Source organism: Cyanistes caeruleus, chromosome 5, assembly GCF_971803275.1.
Source record: "Cyanistes caeruleus chromosome 5, bCyaCae1.hap1.1, whole genome shotgun sequence".
Classification (NCBI taxonomy): domain Eukaryota; kingdom Metazoa; phylum Chordata; class Aves; order Passeriformes; family Paridae; genus Cyanistes; species Cyanistes caeruleus.
This window is the reverse complement of record NC_141705.1, coordinates 2,525,201-2,550,545: the sequence shown is the minus strand read 5'-3', so window position 1 is coordinate 2,550,545 and position 25,345 is coordinate 2,525,201. Positions and strand designations below refer to the sequence as shown.

At 62.1% G+C, this 25,345-nt stretch overlaps 3 protein-coding genes across 22 annotated transcripts in view; 2 read left to right on the top strand and 1 right to left on the bottom strand.

Annotated features, from left to right (window-relative positions):
• Positions 1-287: 287 nt before the first annotated feature.
• Positions 288-7,945, bottom strand: DOK1 (docking protein 1). The gene is made up of 5 exons (XM_086890061.1): positions 6,980-7,945; positions 6,510-6,803; positions 4,130-4,238; positions 3,305-3,477; positions 288-1,817 (listed from the first exon to the last, which is right to left on the bottom strand). The coding sequence occupies exons 1-5, from the start codon at positions 7,253-7,255 to the stop codon at positions 690-692; spliced, it is 1,980 nt and encodes a 659-aa protein (XP_086746187.1). The 5' UTR covers positions 7,256-7,945; the 3' UTR covers positions 288-689.
• LOC111929151 (protein O-GlcNAcase-like) lies at positions 3,235-21,722 on the top strand. 11 transcript variants are annotated; one of them, XM_086890049.1, is made up of 18 exons: positions 3,235-3,409; positions 11,300-11,351; positions 12,375-12,472; positions 13,158-13,284; positions 13,629-13,800; positions 14,178-14,276; positions 14,544-14,828; positions 14,950-15,078; positions 15,544-16,466; positions 16,536-16,844; positions 16,933-17,107; positions 17,397-17,453; positions 18,111-18,196; positions 18,417-18,521; positions 19,781-19,872; positions 20,257-20,449; positions 20,522-20,693; positions 20,990-21,722. In XM_086890049.1, exons 5-18 carry the CDS (start codon positions 13,638-13,640, stop codon positions 21,124-21,126), a joined length of 2,925 nt encoding a protein of 974 aa, XP_086746175.1. In that variant the 5' UTR covers positions 3,235-3,409; positions 11,300-11,351; positions 12,375-12,472; positions 13,158-13,284; positions 13,629-13,637; the 3' UTR covers positions 21,127-21,722. The 11 variants fall into 11 exon arrangements, with proteins under 11 accessions (XP_086746175.1, XP_086746171.1, XP_086746166.1 ...); XM_086890045.1 differs by having other exon boundaries at positions 3,308-3,409; positions 12,375-12,468; XM_086890040.1 differs by having other exon boundaries at positions 3,317-3,409; positions 13,158-13,288.
• LOXL3 (lysyl oxidase like 3) overlaps positions 21,668-25,345 on the top strand; it is a 17,034-nt gene continuing 13,356 nt past the window's right edge. For 3 of the 10 annotated variants that reach the window (XM_086890058.1, XM_086890056.1, XM_086890054.1), the window contains exon 1: positions 22,336-22,463. Coding sequence is in view for 4 of the 10 variants with exons in the window: in XM_086890050.1 (XP_086746176.1) it covers positions 21,725-22,114 (390 nt within the window). In the remaining 6 variants the exon portion in view is untranslated. Of the gene's footprint in view, positions 22,115-22,335; positions 22,484-25,345 lie in introns of those variants that run through there. The other 7 variants (XM_086890050.1, XM_086890060.1, XM_086890052.1 and 4 more) reach the window with 5 other exon arrangements.

Genomic DNA, 25,345 nt, shown 5'->3' with positions numbered 1-25,345 from the left:
GGCAGGGATCAGCAGTGGGATCAAGCTGGAGAAGGAGAGATCCTGTGATTCATTAACAGCCTCTGAGCTGCAACACAGCAGCAGAGCTGGTGCCTGTCCCTGCCCAGCCTTATGCCTGGAGGTCATCACATATCTGAGTGACTCTCCCTTATCTCCTGGCATCAGGGCACCCAGCCTCAGCTCAACCTGGCAGGCACTTTTCTTTGAGGCTCCCTCTTAGCTCAGTAGCTCTGGCACAGACACAAACATGCACCTGCACCTCCCCATCCATGCCACAGGCAAACATGTTGTTCTGAGACATACAGACTTTAATATTAAAATAACTTTGTATAAAAATACTTCTGGAGACTGACAGCGAGCAGCCTTCCACACACCACAACAGGCACCAGAGCCCTGCAGCCTGGTCAGACAGGAAGCCAGAGCAGAGCCAGAGCAGCAGGTACAGGAAAATACCAGCCCTCCTGCAGATGAGAAGGCACAGTGGAGCCAGCTCCAGAGCTGGACAAACACACTGGGGATTACACCAGCCACAGCCCTCTCTTCCCTCCAGGGAAACACAGCCCTTCAGCGCTGGTGAGCAAAAGAGGCTCTGCCTGAGCCCAAACAGCCCCAAGTCACCCTGGGGAGAAGCCCAGCTGGCACTGGGATGTCCAGTCCCTGCTGGGATACAGACACAGAGCAGCAGCAGCTTATATCTCCCCTAAGTCCTCATAGAGAGGCGACAAGCTGTACTCATCCACACACTGCTCCTTCTTCTGCAGCTGCTGGGGCTTCACCACCTGGCTGTACAGCACCTCCACGTTGTTGTTGTTGCTGCTGTTGAGGCTGGGTTTGGTGATCACCTTCTCAGGAGCAGCGCCGGCCCATCGCCTGCCAGGCTCCTCCGGCCTTTCTGCCCCTTTGGGGATGAAGGCTGCCTGGGGCTTGGGGGCTGGCACTGGCTTGGGGCTCTTGGCCTTGGCGGGGAAGGCGGGTACCGAGTAATCGTCAGTGCTGGGGTTGTAGGGGTACTCATAGCCACCCCTGCCGTCGTGGCCCTGGGTGCGCCAGGCCTCGCTCGTGGGCCGCGCCTCGTCGTAGATGCAGGTGAGGGGGCGCAGCGAGCGGGGAGCGCGGCCCTCGGGCTCATCGTAGATGTGCTCCTTGTGCCCAGGGGGAGCCTGGCCCCGGCCCTCGGCCCGGCCCTGCCCCTCGGCCCGGCCCTGCTCGAACGGGCCCGAGTACGGCAGCACCGGCGGCCGCGGCTTCGGCTCCTCCGCAGCCCCACCGGGCGCCTTGGCCACGCTCACGGCCTTGCTGTCCACAGGGTCCGAGTACAGGGGGTCCGGCCACGGCTGCAGACCCTTCACCGAGTCCAGGGGCTCCGAGTACACGCTGGACGGGTCCTCGGCCGGCGGCACGGCACGGAGTGCCTTGGGCAGAGGGGAGCGCGGGGGGGTGCTGGATGCCGTGGGCTTGGCCGGTGGCACGGGCAGCTCTGGCAGAGTCCGGCTCTTCAGCAGGGACGCGGCGTCTCTCTCCTCTGCTGCTGCTGCTGCTGCCCTGGGTGCCAGCCCCGCTTTGGGTGCCGGGGTGTCATCCCCCTCAGCAGGCAGCTCCAGGCTGAGGCTGTCAGCCAGGGCCTGGCGGATCTGCACCATGCTGGGGCTGTCGGCTTCCAGCGAGTCACAGCTCTGCCGGTTCTCCTCCACCTGCGCCTTCTGCTCCTGGATGGAGGCTTCCACCAGGCGGAAGATCTCGTTGCCCTGCTTGGTCTCAAAGGTGAAGTTTCCAGGTCCTGAGTCACAGCGCCTGCCAGCCTCGAAGGAGAACATCACCTGAAGGGGAAGCAGAAGGGTCACATCCTGCTCAGCACCTGCTGACCCAGCGCATCGTGCAGGCTCTGCTCCCCACCAAAGGGCACTGATCCCACACATCCTGCAGGACAGACTGCCCTGAAATCCTGCTCCACACACTCCCACAGCAAGGACCACCCTGTGCCTGGCAGCTGGGCAGGGAAAGGCCACACTACAACCTGTAGAACTGGAGCACACCTGAGGGGACATCACTGCGAGTGCCCCAGAGAGCTGCAGCTCCTGCTGGAGCCCTGCTGCCTTACGTGAGCAATTCCAGCAGTTTCAAGCACTGGCACCAGACAGTCTAGGAAATAACCCTGAGGAAGGAGCAGGGTGAAAAGGTGAGTGACAGTTCAGCAGGGGAAACTAGTATGTACTCTTAGGTAAGAAGGGAGCGGTCTGGAAGCAAGAGGTGCAAGAGGAAGAACACAGCTTTCCACAGGAGAAAGCCCAGCAGCAGCAGCTCAGTTACCAAGAGTAAGCAAAGCATTGATCTACCAGCATTGATCTGTTCATAGTAAAAGGTCCTCAAAAGAGAAGTCTTGCACCAGGGCCGTGCTTCCTGTGGCCTGAACACACTCTGGTGAGCAGGTTCCCACCAGCTGATACCCACACCCTTCCTGAGCCTCATTCCCTTAACCAGGGGAGATTTTCTGCCTCCCTCACAGCCAGCAGCAGCCCCTGTGGTTGCAACAAAGGTCTCTAGGGACAAACTTCTTTTAGTGAAGAAAAAGAGGAAGAAATCCCCACACCCTGAAACTCTCCTCCTGCCACCAGCACAGACTCTGCAGATGAATCTGACATCCCCATGAGGGCAGCTTGGTTTCCACCTTTGTTTTGGGAATGTGCAGCAGAAAGCACCATAAACAGCATTCAGCTGACATGGTCAGTGGTATCAACAGCCCCAGGGCCACCACTTCCTCCCTGTCCCATGTGGCCCAGACCTCTTGCACTCGGGGAAGCACCAAGGCAGACTGGGGACTCACTGCAGAACTCTGGAGAGGGGCAGACCTTCAAAGGTCAGTGAGAACAGAAGGAGTTCACTCCACAGAGTGAATAAATCCAGAGCAACTGGTGTCTCAAAGCCCCTCTGCTCTGGCCACCATCCTGGGACTGAACCCAGGGCAGAGACAGAACTGCCAGGAGCCGAGGTTCCTGGAGCCTGGGGAGAGCCTGAGCAGCACTGAGGGATGTCCCTGCTCATGGCAGAAGCTGGGAAGTTCTGGGATGGAGAAGGAGAGCAGCAGAGACTCAGTGAAAGTGGGACAACCACAGAGGGGATGAGTGTCCTGCCAGCCCACACTCAGCGTTGTGACACAGGCAGGAACTGAGGACAGTCAAGGTGACAGATGTCCCTGGTGACCCTGCAGTGGTCACCAGGGGCTGCAGCAATTTGGCAGGGCTGGCTGCAGGACAGCCTTCCTTCCACAAGGGAGCACCTGCAGCACACGGAGCCGCCCATGCCCCACCTTGTCCCGGCCGTATCTCCGGAGCAGCCGGTAGGGCCAGACGTAGAGGATCCTGTCCGTCCGTGGGTCCTTCAGGACGAGGCTGTCACGCTCAGCCTTGAGCACGTAGGTACCGCGCAGCTCGCACCGCTCGGCGGCCTCGGTCCGCTGCACCGTCACCCAGAAAGCGTTCACTGTGGGGACAGGGCTGCTCAGGGGGGACACCCGGCCCCACTGTGGGGACAGGGCTGCTCAGGGGGGACACCCGGCCCCACTGAGGGGACAGGGCTGCTCAGAGGGGACACCCGGCCCCACTGAGGGGACAGGGCTGCTCAGAGGGGACACCCGGCCCCACTGAGGGGACAGGGCTGCTCAGGGGGGACACGCAGCCCCACTGAGGGGACAGGGCTGCTCAGGGGGGACACCCGGCCCCACTGAGGGGACAGGGCTGCTCAGAGGGGACACCCGGCCCCACTGAGGGGACAGGGCTGCTCAGGGGGGACACCCGGCCCCACTGAGGGGACAGGGCTGCTCAGAGGGGACACCCGGCCCCACTGAGGGGACAGGGCTGCTCAGGGGGGACACCCGGCCCCACTGAGGGGACAGGGCTGCTCAGGGGGGACACCCGGCCCCACTGAGGGGACAGGGCTGCTCAGGGGGCACACACAGCGCCACTGAGGGGACAGGGCTGCTCAGAGGGGACACCTGGCCCCACTGAGGGGACAGGGCTGCTCAGGGCAGGACAGAGGCACACAGGCAATGCCCAGCATGGCCCCAGTGATGAGGCAGCAGCAGGACAAGGCTCCATGGAAGGTGGCCCCAAGCCAGGGCAGCAGCAGGTCCCACCTTCATCTCTGGTGTAGTAGATGGAGTTCACAGCCATCTCCAGGGCCGGCGGCTCCCCGCTGCCCTCTCGGCCATACTGTGACACCATGCCATCACTGGGGCCATTTCCCTGGCAAAGGAGAGCAGATCATACCCAGAGTCCTCTTCCCACATCAGCCCCCAGACCCCCTTGCATGGCCTGGGCCCTGCTGCCCTCCCTGGCCCCACACAGCCTGGCTGTTCTGCACCCTGCCCACCCCAGAGCTGGCTACAGAATCCCCTCAGCCCACACAAACACGGATGAACAGGGCCAGGCAGCACAGGGGGGACTTCCCTGAGCTCCTGGCAGCACCCTGTCCCCAGCTGGGCTCTGCAGCGTCAGGGTGAAGGGCAGCACAGCCCAGAGAGCTGCCCCAAAGCCTGGCACAACCCAAACACACCCTCCTGGCCACACCAGGGCTGATGGCCTGGTAACACGGGGGTCTGTGTCCTGCCCTGCCAAGGAAGAGGGGGAACCTGCAGGGGGGAAGCAAGCGCTTCTATTTTAGCACATGCAGAACTGAAAACGCAACAAACACGCTCTCAGGAACTGTGTCCCAGCAGCAGGGCCCCCAAAGGGCATGGGGCAGGACACAAAGCCTTGTGCCTTCAGAGATTCTCCTGCAGAAAAGCCCCTCACAAATTACAGTCTCCCCGAACCCTGCGCAGCTGGCACAAGGGAGGCTCAGTGTGTGACCAGGAGCTGCTCCTTGGGGCAGGAGCAGAGGGTTCATCTTGCAGAAGGCAAGTGCCACAGTTTCGGTTTAAAACCCACACACATGAGCTTCTTAACAAGCCCAAACAAGGCCCAAAAAGGGCCATCCAGCCCTTGTGTTTAGGTCCTAAAACCTCATGTCCTGAGAGCAAAAAGGAGCAGCTCCTCCTCAGCTAAAGCATCCAAGGCAGCAAGGCTCCAGCCTGGGATTGGAAAGCCAAGGGCCACCAAATCTGCCGAAGCCTCTAAGGCTCCATTTAACTGCGCTTTTCTTCATCTTCAAAAGGAAAAAAAAAATAAAAATCTGTTCTGAACTCCAAATGATCTCTGGTCCAGCTCCCAAGCTGCTGGACCCTGCTGTAATACCCTCTGGGCAGGAACATGACACAAAATCACATTCTCCATGCAGATGATCAGCAATCCCAGCTGAGGATCTCCAGCTCTGTGCAGAAAGGCCACGTGCAGCTCTCGTGCCTCCTGCTCCAGGTCAGGCCTCTTTAAAACACATGCCAGCCTTTTGCTCACAACCTCCTGAACTGTCAGCTCTCTTCTGGACCTCAGGCACACAAATGATGGCTCCCATGAGAGGGATGGCACGAGCACAGCCCTGCTCCAAGCAGGTGCTCCCTGGCCTGGCCACCACCCTGCCCCACTCCCAGGGTGTGTTGTGTCCCCAGCTCAGCCCCACAAAGCCACTTTCAGGGTAAAGGCTGCAACCCTGACTGCACCAGGAGACACAGAGACATTTCCATCAGTGCCTCCCAGCCCCATCAGCCCTGGCATTTGCTGCACAGACACACTTGGCTTGCCAGGAGACTGCAGGGAGATGCATGAGGGACAAAAGTAAATTACACTTGGGAAACACACGTCAGGAGGAGATCCTGGGATCACCAGCTGTGCACCCAGTCCTCCTGCCAGGCAGCCCTGCCCAGCACTCCAAGCCTGAAATCGGCTGCAGCCCAACCCAGGGCTCTGCAAACATCTCCCGGGACCGAGAGCCAGCACTGTGGAGCAGGCATGGGCTGCTGTCCCAGAGGACATGGAAAGCACACTCTCAGGGCACCCACTGCCCAAACAGCCTTGGCTGGTCACACCGGCTGAGCACCAGCTCCAGGGGCTGCAGAGGACAGGGGGCTGGACAGCTGCTCCAGCACAGATGGGGTGCCCCCAGCAGCAGCCAGGAGTGAGCCCCAGGGCTGGGAAAGGGGGCTCCAGGTCCTGGAATCAGACGGGTCCCACAGCCAAGGCACCACAACGCTCTCGAGGCTCCGCTTCCGATGCCGCTGCTGTGGCAGGAAAGGCAGCAGTGGCTGGGCCAAGAGGAAACGCTCCTCGGCCATCACCTGGCACCTCGCCAGCTCTCTGCAGGGGCGAGCACGGGCTCTGCAGCGGGCGACAACAGCCCGACTTGAAATTTGGAGCCACAACCACGAATTATTGACAACACGCTGAGGAGTCCCACAAACCACAGCAGAGCCATCGAGAGGGCACCGGAGTGCCAGGACCGGGCGCTTTAAACCTGGGAGCATTGGCGCTGTCTCAGGGTGTCCTTCCCCGAGCTGCCAGGTGGGAAAGGGTCACCCCCGCCGATGTCCCTGTGCCCTCCGCCGCCGGCTCCCTGCAGCCCCCGCCCACCCCGGGGCTCACCGGGAAGGCGATCTGGCACAGCTTCGCCACCCACTCCTCGCTCTGCTGCTTCTCGGCCGCGAAGAGGAAGCTGCGGTCGCGGGTCTCCAGGCGGAAGGTGGCGGTGCCGGCGCGGGGGCCGTCCTCGCCCACCGGGGCCACGCTGGTGCAGTCGCTGAGGCGAACCACGGTACGGGCGAGCCGCCGGGTGCCCGCCCGCCCGGCCGCCGACGGCTCCTTGCAGTCGAACACCTCGAGCCGGGCCACGCCGTGCTGGCTGGCGGGGTAGAGCGCGGACCAGCCGCGCTTCCAGCGCTGCGGGGAGCGGGGTCACACCGCGCCGGGACCGCTCCCCACCCGGGCCGGCCGCTCCCCGCCAGCGGCCCCGGGGAAGCGCCGGCCCGAGGGCAGGGAGGAAGGGAAGGGGGGAAAGGAGGAAGGGAGGAAAGGAAGGGAAAGAGGGAGAGGGAGGAGGGGAACCCCGGACCCACCTTGGCGCCGAACTTGTGGCTGTGCTGCACCAGCAGCGGCCCCTCCATGGCCGGCGGCTCCATCCCCGAGCGCTTCCGCCCGCGCCGCTGGGGCGGGCACCGGGCGGGGACCGGGACCGGGCGGGGACCGGGGGCGGACACCGGGCGGGGACCGGGACCGGGCGGGGCGAGGACCGGGAGGGGCGGGGACGCGCGTGTCAGGGATGGGGCGTGCCCGCTTGTGTGCGCGTGCATGAGTGTGAACCCCTGCGCGTGCATGAGTGTGAACGCGTGCATGAGAGTGACCCGTGCGCGTGCATGAGTGTGACCTGCGCGCGCACACGTGTGACACAGGCGTGTGCTCCCGCTGGCGACGGGCGGAGGATAAGTGAGGGCGATATGGGGAGTGGACAGGGGATGGGTGATGTTTCACCGGACAGGAAAAAGGAGTGATGTCTTTGAGAGGACAGAAAATGGAGAACTAGAGGCTGCTTACCTCCTACTCCAAAGAAATTGTGGGATAGCCAGGTGCTCCCAGAGAGAGCAGAGAATGCAAAGAATCACAGCAAACACCTGTGTATGCACAGCCCTGCAGGACTTCATTCTGTGACTGTCTTTGTGGACAGGGTAATGCCATCAATATCTCTCTACCTCCAACCATTCCATGTCCCTGGGCACCGAGGCCACTCCAGGGGCTGCTCCCAGTACTGTCCCTGCCATGGCTTGGCCACTCCAGTCTGCCACAGAAGCCTCCTGCAGGGCCAGGCTTGAGTCCAGCATTCCCAGCTGCAGGTGGGACAGGTGCTGGCTGTGAGGCAAAGAACAAGGACAAGCACGGTCTGTGCTCGGCACACCCCAGCGTGGATGATCCAGCCTGGTGGCACCCTGATGGCACTGTGACCCTGCCAGGTCACTGCACCATGACTCCGTTTCCTGACACAACATGAACCTGCTAAGGGAAGAGGGAGAAGCCACAGATCCCTCAGGTTTTCCAGGCCCTGATTTCTCCACCTGTGGTTTTGATGAAACGGCTGCACGTGGGGAGAGCTGAGGGGAGCTTTGCAGTGCCTGGATGGATGCAGGGGTGACCCCCTGCACTGGCTTCACCCCTCATATTTGCATGGTAACAAAATTGTGCTGGTGTCCTGGTTTAGGAATGACATTTCCCAATTAAGTGTTCACATTGAAACATCCCAGACCAATTGCTCACAGCTCTACCCTCCCCCTGAGGCAGGACGGAGAGGAGAACTGGAGGCACAAAAAGTAAAGATCACACAGGCTGAGATAAGAACAACGTGCTACAAACAGCAATGGGATGTAACCACCGAAAACAGAGTGTACAAGACAGACAGATCTGAACGATCAGATCATAAACCCTGGCAAAACAATGACGTCAACAAACAGGCACAGCAGTCTGAAAAAAGAACAAAACTATTTGGTGGTGTCAAACACGCTGGCCCGTGTGTAGGCAGGGCTCTGTGATGTGCAGCTGCAGGACAGGGAATTCATGACGTGGCAGCACGTCTGCAGACCACAGCCTGTGGGACGGAGAGAACCACGAGCTAGACGAGTGTCAGCAGCTCAGAGCAGGGTGGCACAAGGCAAACTCAGGCAGGTGAGTCACCTGCAAGGCACACGGAGAGATCCGGAGAGGCATCGCACCCCAGGCCTGGCATGCGGGTGCGGCCAGGGCAGGTGCCAGCTCAGTGGTGAACACAAGGAGATGATGACACTCGGCCCCTCGGGAGCAGCTCTGAGGCTGTGGGGTGCCGGGAAGCTTCAAAGGCGGGAGAAGGAAATGTCCTGGGGCTGCACCGGGTGAATCCCCGCAGCTGGGGACGTGGGGGACCGGGGCTGCCGTGGGCACCAGACGGGGCCTCGGTGCCCGGGGGCTGCGGCAGCGCCGGGGGCTCCGGTCCGTGGGTCCGAGACTGCGGCTCAAGCATCGCCTCCCAGGGGCTCCGCACGGGTTTTGGGGACCCCCCAGCCCCCCGCTCCGCCCCGCACCCCGGCCCCACCCGCGGGGCCGCCCCCTGCGCTGCGGCGAGCGCGTCCCCGCGGGGGGAGCGGGCGGTGGAGCCGCCCCTGCGCGGAGCCCTCCGCGCACCCTCCATCCCCTCCCGCGAGCACTCCATCCCCCGGCAAACATTCCAGCCCTCTGCGCATCCTTCCATCCCCTCCCGCGAGCACTCCATCCCCCGGCAAACATTCCAGCCCTCTGCGCATCCTTCCATCCCCTCCCGCGAGCACTCCATCCCCCGGCAAACATTCCAGCCCTCTGCGCATCCTTCCATCCCCTCCCGCAAACGCTTCATCCCTCCCTGGGCGCCTTCCATCTCCCCCGCGCACCCTCCACCTCTGCGCGCCCCCCATCCTTCCGCGCACTCCTTCAACCCCCGCTCCCCCTCCATCCCCCCCGCGCACTCCTCCGTCCCTCCGAGCATCTCTCCACGCATTTCTCCGTCCCCCCGCGCACTCCTCCGTCCCTCCGAGCATCTCTCCGTGTCCCCCCCGCGCACCCTGCGCCTGCCCCCGCGCCGGCAGGGCCGCTCCTGCGCGGGGATGGAGGAGCGGCCGCGCTTCCTCTGCGGCGTGGTGGAAGGTAGGTCCCTGCGGGGCCCGGCAATACCTCCCGGGCATTGCAGGGGTTTTCCGATCCACCCGAAGTGAAGCGGGGTCGGGAAGGGCCCCAGGTTGTGGAGGAGGGGGGAGTGGGGCCCCAGCACAGCATCCCATCTCTGCCAGGGGTCTGGAGCAGCGGCAATGGGATGCTCCCAGCTCTCCCCATTGAGCCCCGCAGCCACCCCAGCACAGCCAAAGCCCCCGGAGGGGCACGGTGACCCTCTGCTCGGCCCCCAGAGCTCCACACGGGGTTCTCAGGGGCAGCTTCCCCATGTGTCCCCCCTGCCCACCCTGCCCATGGGGCAGCAGTGCAGGACCCGTGCCCAGAGCTGGCCAGGGAGAGCTCTGTGCTTCTCCCTCCCCACATCTCCAAATCACTCTGGAGCTGAGCCAGGCTTGGCACCCATCAGGCAAAATCATCTGCCCTTCTCCTGGCAGCACCCCCGTGAGGGGCACTGCCCACTGCCTCACCTGAGAGAAAGCAGGAGCACCATGCAAATAAATGCAAAACAAACAGGAAATGCAGGGGTGGAGAAGCTGGCATGAGTCAGACAAGAATCACTGATATAGTAGAGCTGACCTGGGAAAGAGGACAGGGATGATGCTGGCAAATCCATTCCAGGAGAACACTGCTGGCAGGGCATGTGTAGGACTGAGTGGCCTCCTTGGCAGCCCACATCAGTTCACAGCAACACGTGCTGTCAAAGTGTCACTTGCAGGTGCCATACAGGGACCCTGGGGACCTCGCTGCGATCTCAAAATAGCAAATTATTTACCACAGAAATAGCTTTTCTTGGGCGAAATATTTGCTGAGATTCTCGAGTGGCCACAAATTTGGCCCGGTGCACAGTGGGGGATGGACAGCAAGGTGACTATATTTTATTTTAAAGTATATGGAATAACCATGTAGGTGTTTAGGCAGGTAGAAAGTCTGTTTGCAGAGAGAAGACAGATGGAGAGTGGGTGTTGCTGTGGTGCAACCCCCCTCACCATTGCCCAGGACTGGTGCTGGGGGATGCAGGGTGGGCTCCTGCCACAGGGAGCCGAGGGAATGAGGGCAGATGAGCTGTGGGACACTCAGGTGCTTCCCTGGGTGACACTGGCCTCATGCCAGACATGGAGAGCTGCTCCTTTCTCCCAGCTGAATGGAGTCAGTGCAGCCTGCCCCTGTGCACCGCCCAGTTTTGGGAATGCCGTCACTTCCCAAGTATCTGCTCCCCTTGGCCCTGACTGCTGGAAGGAGCAGTGGCTGACTCAAAAGTTGCCCATGATGCAGAGAGAAAGCAGGAAGATGCCTCACTGTCCAAGATGTAATGGATTTTCTGTGAGAATTCCCATCGCAGCTGCCAGATCTTGCTGAGAATTTAAGTGGTTGAAGGTTCTCCTCTTGCTAAATTTCACGTCTGTGCTGTTAACCTCCACTTTGAGGAGCAGTCAAACCTGCATCTCTCCAAACCCATTTATCAGCCTGTTCCCAGGGGAAGGGCTTTGTGTTCCTCTGGTTATCCTCAATTCCTGGCTCTGCAGACAGCTCTGCACCTCCCAGATCTTCCTACAAGCAGAAATAGGAAGGGCTCTTCCTTCAAAGTGGTCCCAGCAGCAGAATGGGTTCTGCATGTCTGGCAGTGCATCTCTGCGTCCAGGGATAGCTCAGGGAGAAACTGGTTTAAGGCACTTTCCAACAACAGCGTTTTGCCTTTTTTTCCCTCCCTTTTACAGGTTTCTATGGGAGACCATGGTCAATGGATCAGAGGAAACTTCTCTTTCAATGGCAAGTACCCTGAATTTTCCTCTCTGAAGGGGCGGTGGCAGCCAAGGGGCCTCATTCTTCTTGTAGGGCTGCTCCTGCAGTGTCCCCCTGTCCCAGCGCTCTCGCGGATCAGCGCTGGGCCGGGACGGACGGACAGACGGACGGACGGACGCGGGGCCGCCCGGTGCCGGCAGGTGGTGCTGGGGCTCCGCACATCGCGGTGTAGCCCCATCAGCAGCAAGCCAGGACACCAGGAGGGCAATTCCAGCCTCCCCCCTGAGCACAGGTGGCTGCTGTGTCCTGAGGCTGCCATCCCTGCCCGGTGTGGGTGGCCCTGCTGTGTCCCTGTGAGTCCTCATGCATGTCACCCTGTGTCCCTGTGACAAAAAGATGTGCTCAGGATCTGTCCTGGGATGGGAGATCTCTGTGCAGCTCCTCTCCAGGCAGCTGCTGCCCATGCACAGGCTGTCAGTGGGATGAGCTGCACCGACAGGACCTGCAGCAGTGAACCTGCTGGTTCTCCCCTGCAGGGCCTCCCGTGGGCAGTGCAGTAGTGACAGTGTGGGCAGGACCAAAGTGCAGGGACCAGAGGTACAGGTACAGAAAATGGAAGGAAAACAAGCTGTGATGTTTTAAAGAACCTGAGGAGTGAGAAGGGCTAATGAGAGCCTTGTCTGGTGCTGGACTGGGATGTGTTCACGTGGTGGCACATGAGGGTGACATGTCCATCAGTATTTTTCTTATCTGGAAGGAAACAAAATAAGGGACTTTTATCATGAGCTACCTGAAGTGCTTTCTACCCTGTTCACCGTGGGAAAATGTAAAATATTGTGTGCTGAGGAGGATAAATAGAAGCAAATGAATATATCAGATGGCTTTCCATACAGAAGTGCCAAAAGAGGGAGGTGTCTGCCTTCCCAGAGGGCACATCCTACACAAACCTTAGAGCTCAGCACTGGGAGCACTGGCTGAGATTTCTGTCTCCACGTGGCTGTGCAAAGAGCCCTTGTGGAGCCTGGGTCACTCCTTGCTCTCCCTGCACAGGCTGCAACGCCGGGAGCTGAACTGCTACATGTACGCGCCCAAGGATGAGCTGAAGCACCGGCTGCTCTGGAGAGAGCCCTACACAGAGCATGAGGCAGGTAGCGGCTCTGCTGGGCCCCTCGGGGGGCTGCAGGCATCCCAGGTCCCTGAAGGGAAAGCATGGGCCGTGTCCCAGCTATTTCCATCCTGCCAGGACCCTGCCCATTGCATGGAGGCCCCCAGACCTTGCTAAGGGCAAGAAGACTCCCAAATTGTGCCCATTGTATGGAATTGCCTAAAGCACCACCCAGCTCCCCATGTGGAACTGGATGCTTGAATATACCCAGGCCCACAGACCGTTGTCAAAAGTCCTCTGTGTCTTAAGGGAGTGGAAATGGCCTTCTTGGAGCCTGTCCCCTCCCAGTGGCCTCAGCTCCTTCCTTTCAGAATCCTGGGGTTCACTCTCCCTCCACCCTTCTTCTTGCTCCATCCCCTGTTCCCTTTCATATCTTGTCCTGCTCCATCCCTTGCCCCCTCCATCCCTTGTTCCCCTCTATCCCTTATTTCCCTCCATCCCTTATTTCCCTCCATCCCTTATCCTGCTCCATCCCTTGTCCCACTCCACCCCTTGTCCTGCTCCATCCCCTGTCCCCTCCATCCCTTGTTCCCATCCATCCCTTGTTCCCCTCTATCCCTTATTTCCCTCCATCCCTTGTCCCACTCCATCCCTCGTCCCCTCCATCCCTTGCCCTGCTCCCTCCTGTACCTCCCAGCTCTCACAGACCCCCTGTGCTCTGTCCCCAGCCTGCATGCGGTCTCTCATCGAAGCTGCCCACGAGCAGGGTGTGGAGTTTATTTTTGCCATTTCTGCTGGCCAGGACATGGTGTTTTCCAGCGCTGGGGATCGGCTCCTGCTGCAGCAAAAACTCAGGCAGGTACCGTGGGCCATTCCTTCATCCCACTGCTCCCAGACAAGGGGCACACATGTTTATGTCACCGTGCCATAGTGACAGAGAGCTGAGGGCTCCATGGATGCCTAAGTGAGGGCAGGAGAAGGACCAACCAAGCCCCAGAACTTGCTGGGCAGCACTGAGGGCTGGCACAGGCTGGAGCAGAGCCCCAGGTCCCCAGAGATTGCAGAGAGGGTGGGGTTGCTCCGTGGGCATGGCCCAGGCAGGAGCTGCCCCATGCTGTGCTGTGCCCAGATGCCCCTCTCCAGCCCCGTGGGGCTCTCTGCTGCCCGGGGATCCCAGCAGCCCCTGTCTGTGCCCACAGGTGGCTGCCATGGGGTGCCGCTCCTTCGCGCTGCTCTTTGACGACATCGACCCCTGCATGTGCCAAGCTGACAGAGATGTCTTCCCCTCCCTGGCACAGGCTCAGGCCTCTGTGGCCAACGAGGTGTACCAGGAGCTGGGCCAACCCTCCGTCTTCCTCTTCTGCCCTACAGGTACTGCCTACAGCCCTGCAGCCCTACAGCCCTACAGCCCTGCAGCCCTACAGCCCTACAGCCCTGCAGCCCTGCAGCCCTACAGCCCTACAGCCCTGCAGCCCTGCAGCCCTACAGCCCTGCAGCCCTGCAGCCCCAGCCACCCGAACCGGGGAGCCCCCTCAGATTGGGGTGCCCTTTGGCTGCACCCAACCCCTGTCCCTGCTGAGAGCTGAGTGCCCTGGCAGCCCTCACAGCTCTCCCCGGACTCCTCACGCTCCCAGGGGAGCTCTGGACATCTCAGGACTAGACTGCAGCAGGGTTCCTGTCCATGATCCCGGCAGCCCCTCCTCTCCTGGTCCCCAGCTCTCAGGGGATGCTCTGTGCTCTCTCCCCAGAATATTGCAGCTCACTCTGCTCTCCCAGCCCCAGCCAGTCCTGCTACCTGCAGACCATTGGCCAGGAGCTGCTCCCAGGGATTGGTGTCATCTGGACAGGTGAGCGCCAGGACCAGCTCTGGGTGTGTGGCCACAGGCGGTGTCTGCAAACCCTGTGGCCACGGGCTGGCCTGGGAGAGCCACCAGCTGTGGTGCCTCACATTGGGGTGTGCAGCCCCAGCCAGGCAGGAGTTTGAGCTGGGGGTCTGCTCTCCTGACTTGGGAGTGTGGGTGTGGTGACTGGAACCTCACCTCCGTGTCCATGTCCCTGCTGTGTGTCTGTGATGGACCCTGTGCCCCACGTGTGTCCCTGCCCTGGTGCCCCAGGCCCAAAGGTGGTGTCACAGGAGCTCTCAGTGGTGCTGCTGGAGGAGGTGGAGGCTGTCCTAAAGCGTCCCCCCGTCATCTGGGACAACCTCTACGCCAACGATTATGACTGCAGACGTGTCTTCCTGGGCCCCTACATGGGCCGTGCTCCTGGCCTCATGTCCAGGCTCCACGGGCTGCTCCTCAACCCCAACTGTGAGCTCCAGGCCAACTTCATCCCCATCCACACACTGGGAACTTGGTTTCGGAGTGAGCTGGGGAGCTGTGCCCACCCTGACCCTGCAGGTACCTGGCCCCCATGCCTTGGCAGCTCCGTGCCTGCCCATGGCTGCTCATCTTCACCCAGCCCTGCAGCTTTCCTGCACGGAACCAGGGCTGCCCAGGCTGATGAGCTGTGGTTCCTCAGGAACAGAGGTGGTGGCAGCCTTGGGGGACAACCAAGATGCTCAGGATGGAAGCTACAGCCCCCAGGAAGCCTTGGAACTGGCGCTGCGTGACTGGGTGGCCGAGATAAACCAGCAGGCCTTGGAGCCAGGTACACAATGGGTGCAGCATCCCTCAATCCCTGGAGTGCTGGACCAGCTCTGTCAGGAGTGGGTGGGGGGTGAGGGAGCCCCAGCCCTGCCCATCTGGAGGGTCTCTGGGGCTGATGTGGCAGCAGGGCCGTGCATGCCATGGTGGGCAGGTGTGGGTGTTCATCCTGCTGTGCTCCCATGGCTGCATCCTGGAGAGGCTGGAGAGGGTTTCCTTGGCTGGCAGAACTGGAGCCTGGGCCAGCTCTGGAAGAAGAGGTCAGCCAAGGGTGAGCTTGGTGTTTTGTAGTGTTTGCCTCTGCAAAGCCACAGCCTCACCAGCCCCGGGGGTCTGAACTCGAGCCCAGGGTGCTGACAGCTCATCTCCTGGCAGCTCAGGGATGGAGGTCCCCTGCACTGTCCTGCCCCATGGGCAGTATTTCCCATGTGGATGCCAAAGGAGCTTCCCTCTTGTTCGTTTCTGCCAGGAGGAAGGACCCCAGGACACCCCAGTGTCAGCCTCAAGGGAGGACCAAGGCTGCAGCCTGGCACAGTGGGAGGACAGGAGGTCACTCCCCACCCTCAGCCCCACAGCTCTGCTCCTGGTGGGGCAGATCAGCACAGCCCTGAGCCCTGCCAAGTGGCACCAGAGGAGGGGTGCAGGGAGGTGACCTCGGAGCCTGAGAAGGACAGTGGGAACAGGACACCCCCTGGCCATCAGCAGAGCCCTACAGGGTCTGGGGAGCAGCTCACCACAGGGAGCACAGAGAGCTCTGAGCCCTCCTCTGCTCTGCCCAGTGTGGCTGGGAGTGCCCAGTCTGAGGGAATCCCAGCAGCCACCAAGAGCCTCCCCAGCCCCACCACAAGCTCCAGCAATGGGAACAACACCAGTCAGAACATTTCCTTGCCCACCAGTGATGCCAGGACAGGGAATGGCAGCCCTGTCCAGTCTCCCAGCAGCACCCAGCCTGAGGCCATCGGGACTGATGTGCCCCAGATACCCCCAGGACCTGGGGCTGCTGCCAGCCCTGGTGACCCAGCCCCACTGACTGATGAGGCTGGTGCCAACCCTGGTCCCACGGCACCAGTGACCCCAGAGGAGGCCACAACCAGCCCCACAGCACAGGTGACCCCAGAGGAGCCCAGGACCAGCCCCATGGCAGCAGTGACCCCAGAGGAGGCTGGGTCTCAACCCATGACCCCCAAAGATACCACGACCAGCCCCACAGCACAGGTGACCCCAGAGGAGCCCAGGACCAGCCCCATGGCAGCAGTGACCCCAGAAGAGGCTGGGTCTGGCACCATGACCCCCAAAGATGCCAGGACCAGCCCCACAGCACAGGTGACCCCAGAGGAGGCTGGGTCTGGCCCCATGACCTCCAAGGACACCAGGACCAGCCCCACAGCACAGGTGACCCCAGATGAGGCTGGGTCTGGCCCCATGACCTCCAAGGACGCCAGGACCAGCCCCAAAGCACAGGTGACCCCAGAGGAGGCCAGGACCAGCCTCATGGCACCGATGACCCCAGAGGAGGCTGGGTCTGGCCCTATGGCACTGATGACCCCAAAGGAGGCCAGATCCAACCCCACAGCACCACCGACCCCAGAGGAGGCCGTGTCCAGCCCTACAGCGCCACTGACCCTGGAGGAGGTGCGGATGCTGGTGGAGCTCTTCTACCTGCCCTACCACCACGGGGCTCTGGCACAGGAGCTCCTGGAGCACTTTCGGTGGCTGCGGGCTAACAGCCTCAGCGTGGGGGTCCCGGCCACGGCGCCTGATGCCTGCGGGGTAAGACTGGTCATGGTGCTGCTGCAGGAAGGTGGCTGCCGTGGCTCGTGTGTCCCCCAGGTGGCTGACACCCCCGGTGTGTCCCCAGGGCACGCGGTGGCGAGGCCGGGCTCAGTCCTTCCAGCTGCTCTGCTCGAGGATGTGCCGCCTGCACAGCCGCTTTGTCAGCACCGCCGGCCGGGCGCTGCTCTACGACCTGCACCCCTACCTCTGGGACATCCGCAACATGCTGCTGGCCGCCAGTGCCTTCGTCCTCTGGCTGGGTACGTGGTTGGTGCCAGCCCTGCCAGCCCCTGGCAGCCCCCATCACACCCATCCAAACCCGTGCTGGAGTGCCAGGACCCTGCGGCACTGGGCACACCATGCGTGTTCTCTGGGCTTCCACTGCTGCCCCACGAAGGAGGTGAAGGTGTCTGGGAGCCACCCCAGAGGTCTGGGGTTCCAGTGTCCAGCTGGTAGTGCCAGGGTCCCTCCTGGGAGCTCACCTCCCCCTGACACCTTTTCTGCTGCTGACCTGTGTCCTGTGCTCACCCCCTCTCATCTCCTTTGCAGATGGTCACCTCCTCTGCGACCCTGACCCCAAGGGCACCTGGGGGAACTGCTTTGGCTGTAAGTACGGGCGCTGCCCCGGCTCACCCACCTGGGTGGGGGGTCTGGCTGCTGCCCCCCATCCCCTCCAGCCCCACAGCCGCAGCCAGCACTCACCATCAAGCTGCCCATCCCCACACTCTGCCTGCCGAGTGGAGCAGGAATTGCCCTGGGAATGACACTAGGGCAGGATGAGGCAGTGCTGCTGGGGATAGGGCAGTCATTGGAGCAGATCTTCACCATATCTCACAGCCACTTCTAGGATATGGTTCCTCAGTCTTTTTATCCCAAATACCCCTTAGCCTGTGTGGAAAAAGGATTCTGGGAGCAGTAATGCCCTGGGTGACAGGTGGGGCTGCTTTTTTGAATGCCTGTGCATCACTTTGCAGTTTTCCTCTGGTTTAGGGCTCCCTGGTTCCTCTGTGGGCCTTGTGACCTCTTACAAACCAAAAACTGTCACCAGGTGATGACCTGAGCGGGTGTCCCAGTTCAGTGTGAGAGGGAGCCATGTGCCTCAAGCCCCTTGGTGCAGGGCACATTCTCACCACCCTGGGCTGCAGAGCTGGGGGACAGGTCCTTGGAGCTGTGACAGCAGGGATCTGTGTGGCAGAGGCTGATCTCCCCTTGGCAAGCAGGCTTTTGTTCACCTCACATGTGTCTGTGTCCTGCTGCTTCCAGGGTGCCAGAGTATCACTGCCCCCATCCTGCTGGGGAGGGACGCCGAGCCCTGGGCGCGTCGCGGGGGTCTCTTTGGAGAGCTGCAGGTGAGAGTGTGCCCCTCGCTCTGGGGCTGAAGGAGACATTAGGAAGTCAGAATCCCAACCCTGCTGTTGAGCTGCTGCAAACTTGGCAAGGCAGAGCTGCCCTGGGTCTCTTCAGCTCAGCTGTGGTTCCTGGGGCTTCAGGAGTCTCAGAGTCATTCTCCTGCTGCCTCCAGGACAAGGTTTGGAGCCAGGACAAACTGATGGACTGTATCTCTTCCAGGCACTGCTGCCCGTGGGGAACAGCTGTGACCTCTTTTACCATCCACCCCCGCTCTTCCCATCCAGCCAGCTGTACCTGCTGCGCCCACTGCTGCCCCTGGACAAGGTGAGTGCCATGGCATGGAGGAGTGTCCTGCCAGAGCCTTTGCATGGCTTGTGCTGCCCATAAAATGATTCATCTGCTGCTGACCCCAGGCTGAGCTCCCAGTGTGGGGTGACACAGATGGGGAGGGTCCTTGGGTCCAGATCTGCTCAGAGCCAGCTGGTCTGGGACAGCTCTTGGGGCTGTGGTCAGCAGCGTGTCAGACCCTGGCCTGGAGAATGCTGTGGCCTCAGCAAATCCACCTCTCTGTGACAGGCTGGGCAGAGCAGGAGAGGGAGCCCCCTCAGCCATGGATAAACCAGCACCAGGGCAGGGTTGCCAGGTTGGGGGTGATCTCCAGAGCAGCTCCAGTGCTGATCTCCAGCACTGGCTATGAGCAGATATCAGGAAAAATCCAGAACAGGACAAGTCTGGATGGCAGCCTCCTTTCAGCCTTCACCAGTCTGCAGCTCTGGACACTGCCAGAGCCTGTGGGGATCCATCTCCAAACGCCTTCTTCAAACACTCATCCAGTTTACAGGGTGATTCCCTGCTGGAGAGCAGCAGTTTCTGTCAGCTGCATCCTGCTTGGTGCCAGCCCCCTGCTCTGACATCCCAGCAGCTCGATGGGACAGTGGGGGAAAGGGACAATCTGGATGTGGGGGGACACACAAGTTAAAGTGCTGCCAAATCTAGCAGAGCCCCAGGTTCCCCATGTACCTGCAGCGAGCACTCCTCTCCCTCACCCTGCTCCTCTCCTGCTCAATACCACAAATCCATCCACCACAGACACGAGTGCAGCTCATCTGCTCAGGCTGAACCTTGACAACAACAACGTCTGTGTCCAGTGAACCTCTGAGAGGAAAAGCCAGCTGAGCCCATCGGCCCGTTGCAGGAACAGGCACAGCAGGGCATGGTCCTGCCCCAGTTGTTGGGTGATCAGAGCAGCCTCCCCTTTCAGGAGCAAGGCTTTTATCAGAATGTTTGCAGCAGCAAACTCAACTGTGACCAAGACAGGACATTTGAGGATGTCCTGCTGTGCTCAGGCTCTCTGGAGACCTGAGTTTCAGTGTTGTTTTTGGTGCCGTTCTGGCTGCTCTGAGCGTGCTCCGGCCTGGGGCCGTCTCTGCAGTGGCTGCTCTCGGGATGCCTGACCGGAATGGCAATTTCTGGTTTGAAGGCTGGCTGTGCTGTGGCAATGAGCCCGAGGCCAGCAGAAGGTGGTGGCTGGCATTGTGGCATAGCAGGCACAGCCAGGGCTGACATGGATCCGGGTCTTCCAGGGAGAGCTTTACCGCATGTGCCGGGAGAGTTTGGACTGTGATCCTAAAGTGGCAGAGATCCTCGTGGCCCACCCGGATCTCCTCGGTGACAGGTGAGATGTGGCCCCTCTGAGGCTCCCTCTGGCCATTCTGTGCCGAGCCTGGACACTGGGGAGTGAGGTGATGGCCTCTCTTGGCATTCCTGTGGGGACCAGAGCTGCCCCAGGGCTGGCAGTGGCCTCACTGGGAGGGGCAGGGAGGGTCATCCCTGTGCTGATGTCCAGCAGGGTCATGGCAGCCACCGTTGTGGATGCCCAGCCTGGATGCTGGAGGCTGCAATGGCTCCTCTCAGCTGAGGGTTTCTACGGGAGGGGTCTGAAAGGGGTGGTCAGTGGGTGCTGGGTGTTGTCCAGCTGGGGCATGAAAGGAGGAGGCTGCTCTGAGGTTTCCCAGGGGCTCCAGGCTCAGCTCAGCCGTGCTCCCGCTCTGCCTGGCAGGCTCCTGGGCAGCTTCCTCAGCCTGAGCCCCGAGTACACGTTTGTGCTGGAGGATGAGGGTGGCCCCTGTGGCTACGCCGCCGGAGCGCTCCACGCCGAAGGCTTCCTGCAGCAGCGGGACAGCAGCTGGCTGCCAGCCATACGGCACAAGTACCCCCCAGACCTGGGCACAGGGAGCCCAGCTCTGGGACAGGTGAGGGGAGCAGAGGGGAGCGGGGATGGGAGAGGTGGAGGGGGCTCCCTCACTTGTGCTTGTCTCCCACAGGATGCCCTGGAGGAAGCAGTGCTCTTCTTCCACGCAGAGCCACTGGCAGTGCCCCAGCCTGTGCTGAGGCGCTTCCCCTCCCTGGTACAGCTGGGCACAGCCCCCCGTGTGCTGGACGTGGGGGCCAGTCGCAGCCTGGCCCTCTGCCTGCTGAGCGCACTCAGGGCCAACGGTGAGCATGACCTCTGAGTGCTGGCCCTTCATCCAGCACAACCCCATCCCAAGTGCTCCCTCAGCCACCAGAGCTGGGAGCTGTCCCCTCCCCGGTGCAGTCTGACAGTGCTCCCGGGAACTGTCCCCTCCCTTGCACCGGGGGACATGTGGACCTGTGTCTCAGGGCAGCACAGGGGCACTCTGTGACAAAGGGGCAGGCGAGAGATCGATCCCCTTATGGAGAGGGTCCCTGGCACTGCGCCCCCAGTCCCAGCACTGGGGTCCCAGTGCCCTGACCTCTCGTCTCCTTTCCAGGGTCACGGGGAGTGTTCTGCCAGGTCAGTGATGCCGACCGGCAGCAGCTGAGCTTCTACAGCAAGCTGGGCTTTGTCGCCCTGCCGGTGGCCTGGGGCAGCTCTCCTGGCGCTCAGCTCCTGGGACGTCTCCTCTGATGGGGCACAGGGAGGCAGTGCCCCAGGACAGGCTGGTTCCCCAGGCCAGGCTGAACCCCCCGTCCCACACAGCATCAGCCTGAGCAAGCGGGAGCAGAGGGGCACCTCGAGCAGGCCAGGTACCCACGAGAGGGGACACAGAGATGAGCAGGATGTCACTGGGATGTGTGCAGGGCTCTGAGGTACCTGGGTAGCAGAGAGCTATTTCTGCTGCTCACAGGATTTGGCCACCTCTGTGCCACCCCAACTGTTCCTGTTTGCTGGGTACCCTCCACCTTTTCTGGGGAGCCAGGCTGTCTGCAGACCCTCAGGCCTGCAGGAGCCCACGAGCAGTGTTTGGGTTTGTGGTCCTGGAGCACAGCACGGTGCCTCAGTGCTACAGGAGTGTCCCTGTCACGCAGGCTGGGCTGTCCAGCTCTCTCCATCCCCTGTGTGGCCTGGGCAGCCGGTGCTGGGGCTGGCTCTCGGCACTTCTTGTGCCTTGCTTGTCAGTATGGATTGATCTGCTATGGGATGCGGTGAGGCAGCCTCTGTTTTTGTGCCTGGGGCCTGAGGGAAGCGCTGTCCTTGGCAATAAAGCGTTTGCTGGGCTCTCACCATGGCTCCTTTCTTGGGGGAGTGTTGGGCTGCCAGCACATCCCTCTCACACCCTCATGCCACCCTCACGCATCTCACACTGGCTCTTGCTACAGTCGGTCTTGTGTCCCCTCACAAAAAAAAGCAGCTCCCCACACAATCCCGCTGCTCCCCAGCTTCACCGTGCTCCAGAAAGGTGCTCCAGTGTGAGCTGCCCAGCCCTGCAGGACTCTCCTGCGGGATGGGACCCCCGGGCTCGGGGGGGTCTGGGGGCCGCAGCCTGCCCAGGACAGGCAGGATGACGGGGGAGGGAAATCTCTCCAGCCATCCCACTGCAGCCTCTGGAAAACGGCAAACCATTCCTGGCTCTTTCCCTCTCTTGCCCTTCGGAGCTGGCTGCCCTGGCCACGGGGTGAGGAGAGGGCTGGGAGGGGTCGGGATGGCCCAAACCCCGGCCGCGAGGGCTCGCCTGGCAGCTCCCGCGGCTCCGTCCCGGCTGGGCCGAGGCCGGCCCTGGAGCCGAGCCCAGCCGGGGCGGGGGCTGGAGCCGGCCCCATGGCGGGGCGGGGGGCGCGGGCCCGTCCGGGCCGTCCCGGCGGCGGGGCCGGGGCCGCTCGGCGCGGCCCGGGGCGGCCCCGGACACGGACACGGGCACGGCGCGGGGCGGGCCGGGGCGGAGCGCGGCGGCACGGACCGAAATTGCTCGGCTCGGCACGGCAGGATACGATACGGCACTGCACGGCTCGGCACGGCTCAGTTCGGTACGGCACTGCAGAACTTGGTACGGCTCGGTTCGGCACAGCGCGGTTCGGCTGCGTTCGGCACAGCTCGGCACGGCGCGGTTCGGCTGCGTTCGGCACAGCTCGGCACGGCGCGGTTCGGCTCGGTTTGGCATGGCGCGTTACAGCGCTGTACGGCTCGGCTCGGCTCGGCTCGGCTCGGCTCGGCTCGGCTCGGCTCGGCTCGGCTCGGTTCGGTTCGGTTCGGCACGGCTCGGAGATACCGCGTGGGCCCGGGAGCGGCGGCGCCTTGCGGGGCCGGGGCGCCTCGGGGGTGTCCCGGGTGCGGGGTGGGTGCGGCGATGCCGCCCCAAAGCCCCGGTGTTCGGAGCGTGTCCGTGCCGTGTCCGTGCCGTGCCCGTGCCGTGCCCGTGCCGTGCCCGTGCCGTGCCCGTGGGCGCTGCCGTGCTGCGGGAGCTGCCGCGGGCCGTGCCCCGCGGGTACCGTGACCGGGCGGGCAGCGCGGGTGTCCCACGGGAAGCGGGGCCCGGCGGACCCGGCAGGGTTGTGGGTGACCCTTCGAGGCCGTAGCGCACCCCAAAGCGTGCGGGCTGCGGGCCGAGCTGCGGGTTCCAAAGGCCGGTGGAGACTCAGGGTTTCCATGAGGACCGGACTTGCTGGAGCTCATGGAAGAGACAGGATGGATGGATGGATGGAGAGATGTGGGGCGGGAGGGCTGGCGGCGCTGGAAGGGATGATTCTTCGCTGGCTGGCTTTTTGCCTTCCCAGCTGCTCTCCGAGGAGCCCGCAGCTGAGCCGGTCCCGTCTCCAGCAGGTCCGGGAAGGCTGGTTCCCTGCTCCAGGGTGCTTGGGACACCAGCAGCCCCACCAGCAGCCCCACAGCCCCGCTGCCCAGCCCTCAGCCCGTGGGGATGGCTGATGTTTGTGCTTTCCTCCGAGGTCTTTCCCTCCTGCCGGCTGCTGGTTCCTCCCAGGGCTGCCTCTCCCGAGCAGCTCAGAGCTGAGGGCCCTGCTGTGTCCTGGGGAGGCTGAGTGGGGGTAGGAGCTGCAAGGAGCTGTGCTGTGACCTGCCCTGGCTTAGGGGGTGACAGCAGGACATGGGGACATCAGGTAGCCCAACGGGGCTGGACCTGGAGTTGTCAGGGGAAGGGAGGTGCTGCCCCAGCCCCACAGAGTGTTTTGTCCCTGCTGACACCCCCAGAGCCACAGAGTCCGTTCTGCAGCAGGGTCCCTGTCCTGGCCAGGAATGGGGGCACACGGTGGCAGGGGCAGGCACCCTCCCTTCGGGCAGCGAGGAACAGTGAGCTCCCAGCCACAGGAGGTTGTAGTTTTGGGAGTGACACCAATCCTGCCAGGGAATACAGATTCCTGGTGCTTCTGGGACCAGTTTGTGGAACCGTGTTCCCTTCCAGACCTTGGTGGTGCTTTACCCTGGAGCTCTGACCCATGTCGGGTCCCCTCCTGAGCAGGGTGGGGATGTCGGGGCTCCCCTGCTTGGTGCTCATGCGCTCCCAGCACTGCCGGGAAGTGGGAAAAGCAGAGCAGGCCCATCCAGGCGGCTGGATTGCGAAAGGGCCAGCGCTGGGCTGTGTGTGATGGGGCCCTGGGGAGAAGGGGAGGGATGGAGCCCTGAAGCCATGGGACTCACCAGACCTTCTCCTGCCCCAACTGCTGCGGACGTGACCCCATGCTCTCAGGGATGTCCTGGCATGGGACATCAACAGAGAGTGACTGTGTCACCCCTTAACCTTCTCAAGGAAGGATAAACAGAGCGAGCTTCCTCTCCCTTGTACTGGCGGGTTTCCCAGGTCCTCGCTCTCTTGTGCTGCTGTTCTCTGAGCCCTCCCAGTTGTCAGTGCCTGGGATGCTCCATGTCCCATGGGTGTGTCCAAGGCTGCTGCTGAGCAAGCACGTCCCTGTGGGGCCTCTGTGGCCTGGCCCTTCCCTGCTGCTGTGGCTTGGGATGTTGTCCCAAGCAGGGATACCCCATGCTGATCAAACACACAGACTTATCCAAGGACCTGCCTCACCAGGAGCTGCCCCTTCCCGAGGTCTGCGAGCTGTTCACTGGGATTTTGGTGGGGCAGAACGATGTCCTGCTGTATGCCCAGTGTGTGCTGAAGGACTCACATGATTTGAGCAGTCCTGGGCCCGGGGCACCCCCACCAGCACAGCTGACCCCTCTGGAAGGGGCAGCCCCTGTGTAAGATGCAGAGCAATGATGGGGACAGTGCCTGGCCATAAGGGCTGTAGGCCCTGTCAGGGTGACTCTGTCACCCACTGTGACAAGCAGTCAGTGGGATGGCATGGGAGCAGTACAAGCAGTGCCATGGTTCCTGCTGCTCCCCTGCCCTGAAGGATCCTCTCACCCATGCCAACCTCAGCAGCGCAGGGCTGAGATTGAGGACTGGAGGGAGCCCCAGGATTTTGACTCGGACACCCCACCACCAGCACCAGCTGTGCTGCAGGCTGGGATGTGGCTCAGGGCCTCGTGCACACCCGGCTGGGACATTCCTGAGGTTTCCTGGGCAGTGGCAAGAACCTGGGCCGCTTCCCGGCTCCCACGCCCAGCGCTCGCTCCAGCCAGCCCGTCCTCCAGAGCCCTTTACCCTTACAGTGGAGTTCTGCTGAGCATCTGTGCCCAGGGCAGCACAACCAGAGTGGCACAAACACATCCAGAATGGCACAAGCCCTGGTCCAACAGGAGACTGTCCCTGGCTGGAGCTGACAGCGGGACAGTTGGGATGCTGGGGTGTGCTCCCCATCCAGAGCGGCAGGCAGGGCTGGAGCAAAGCCTGCGAGCAGAACGAGCAGTCGGGCACCAGGAGAGGAGCAAACGCACAGCTTGTGCCTCAGAGAACGGAAAAAGTGATGTGGACAATGAGAGCCCTGTTAGCCTGACT

Excerpts from the sequence above, each read along its gene's own strand:
- LOC111929151 (XM_023926669.2), top strand. The coding sequence starts at position 9,521 with ATGGAGGAGCGGCCGCGCTTCCTCTGCGGCGTGGTGGAAG. Across the intron at positions 14,277-14,543 it reads GATTGGTGTCATCTGGACAG|GCCCAAAGGTGGTGTCACAG; the intron begins GTGAGCGCCAGG and ends CTGGTGCCCCAG. Across the intron at positions 20,450-20,521 it reads GGAGCCCAGCTCTGGGACAG|GATGCCCTGGAGGAAGCAGT; the intron begins GTGAGGGGAGCA and ends TGTCTCCCACAG.
- DOK1 (XM_086890061.1), bottom strand. The coding sequence starts at position 7,255 with ATGCACGCGTTCACACTCATGCACGCGCAGGGGTTCACACTCATGCAC. Across the intron at positions 6,804-6,979 it reads GCCACAAGTTCGGCGCCAAG|CGCTGGAAGCGCGGCTGGTC; the intron begins GTGGGTCCGGGG and ends CGCTCCCCGCAG. Across the intron at positions 3,478-4,129 it reads CTACTACACCAGAGATGAAG|TGAACGCTTTCTGGGTGACG; the intron begins GTGGGACCTGCT and ends CTGTCCCCACAG.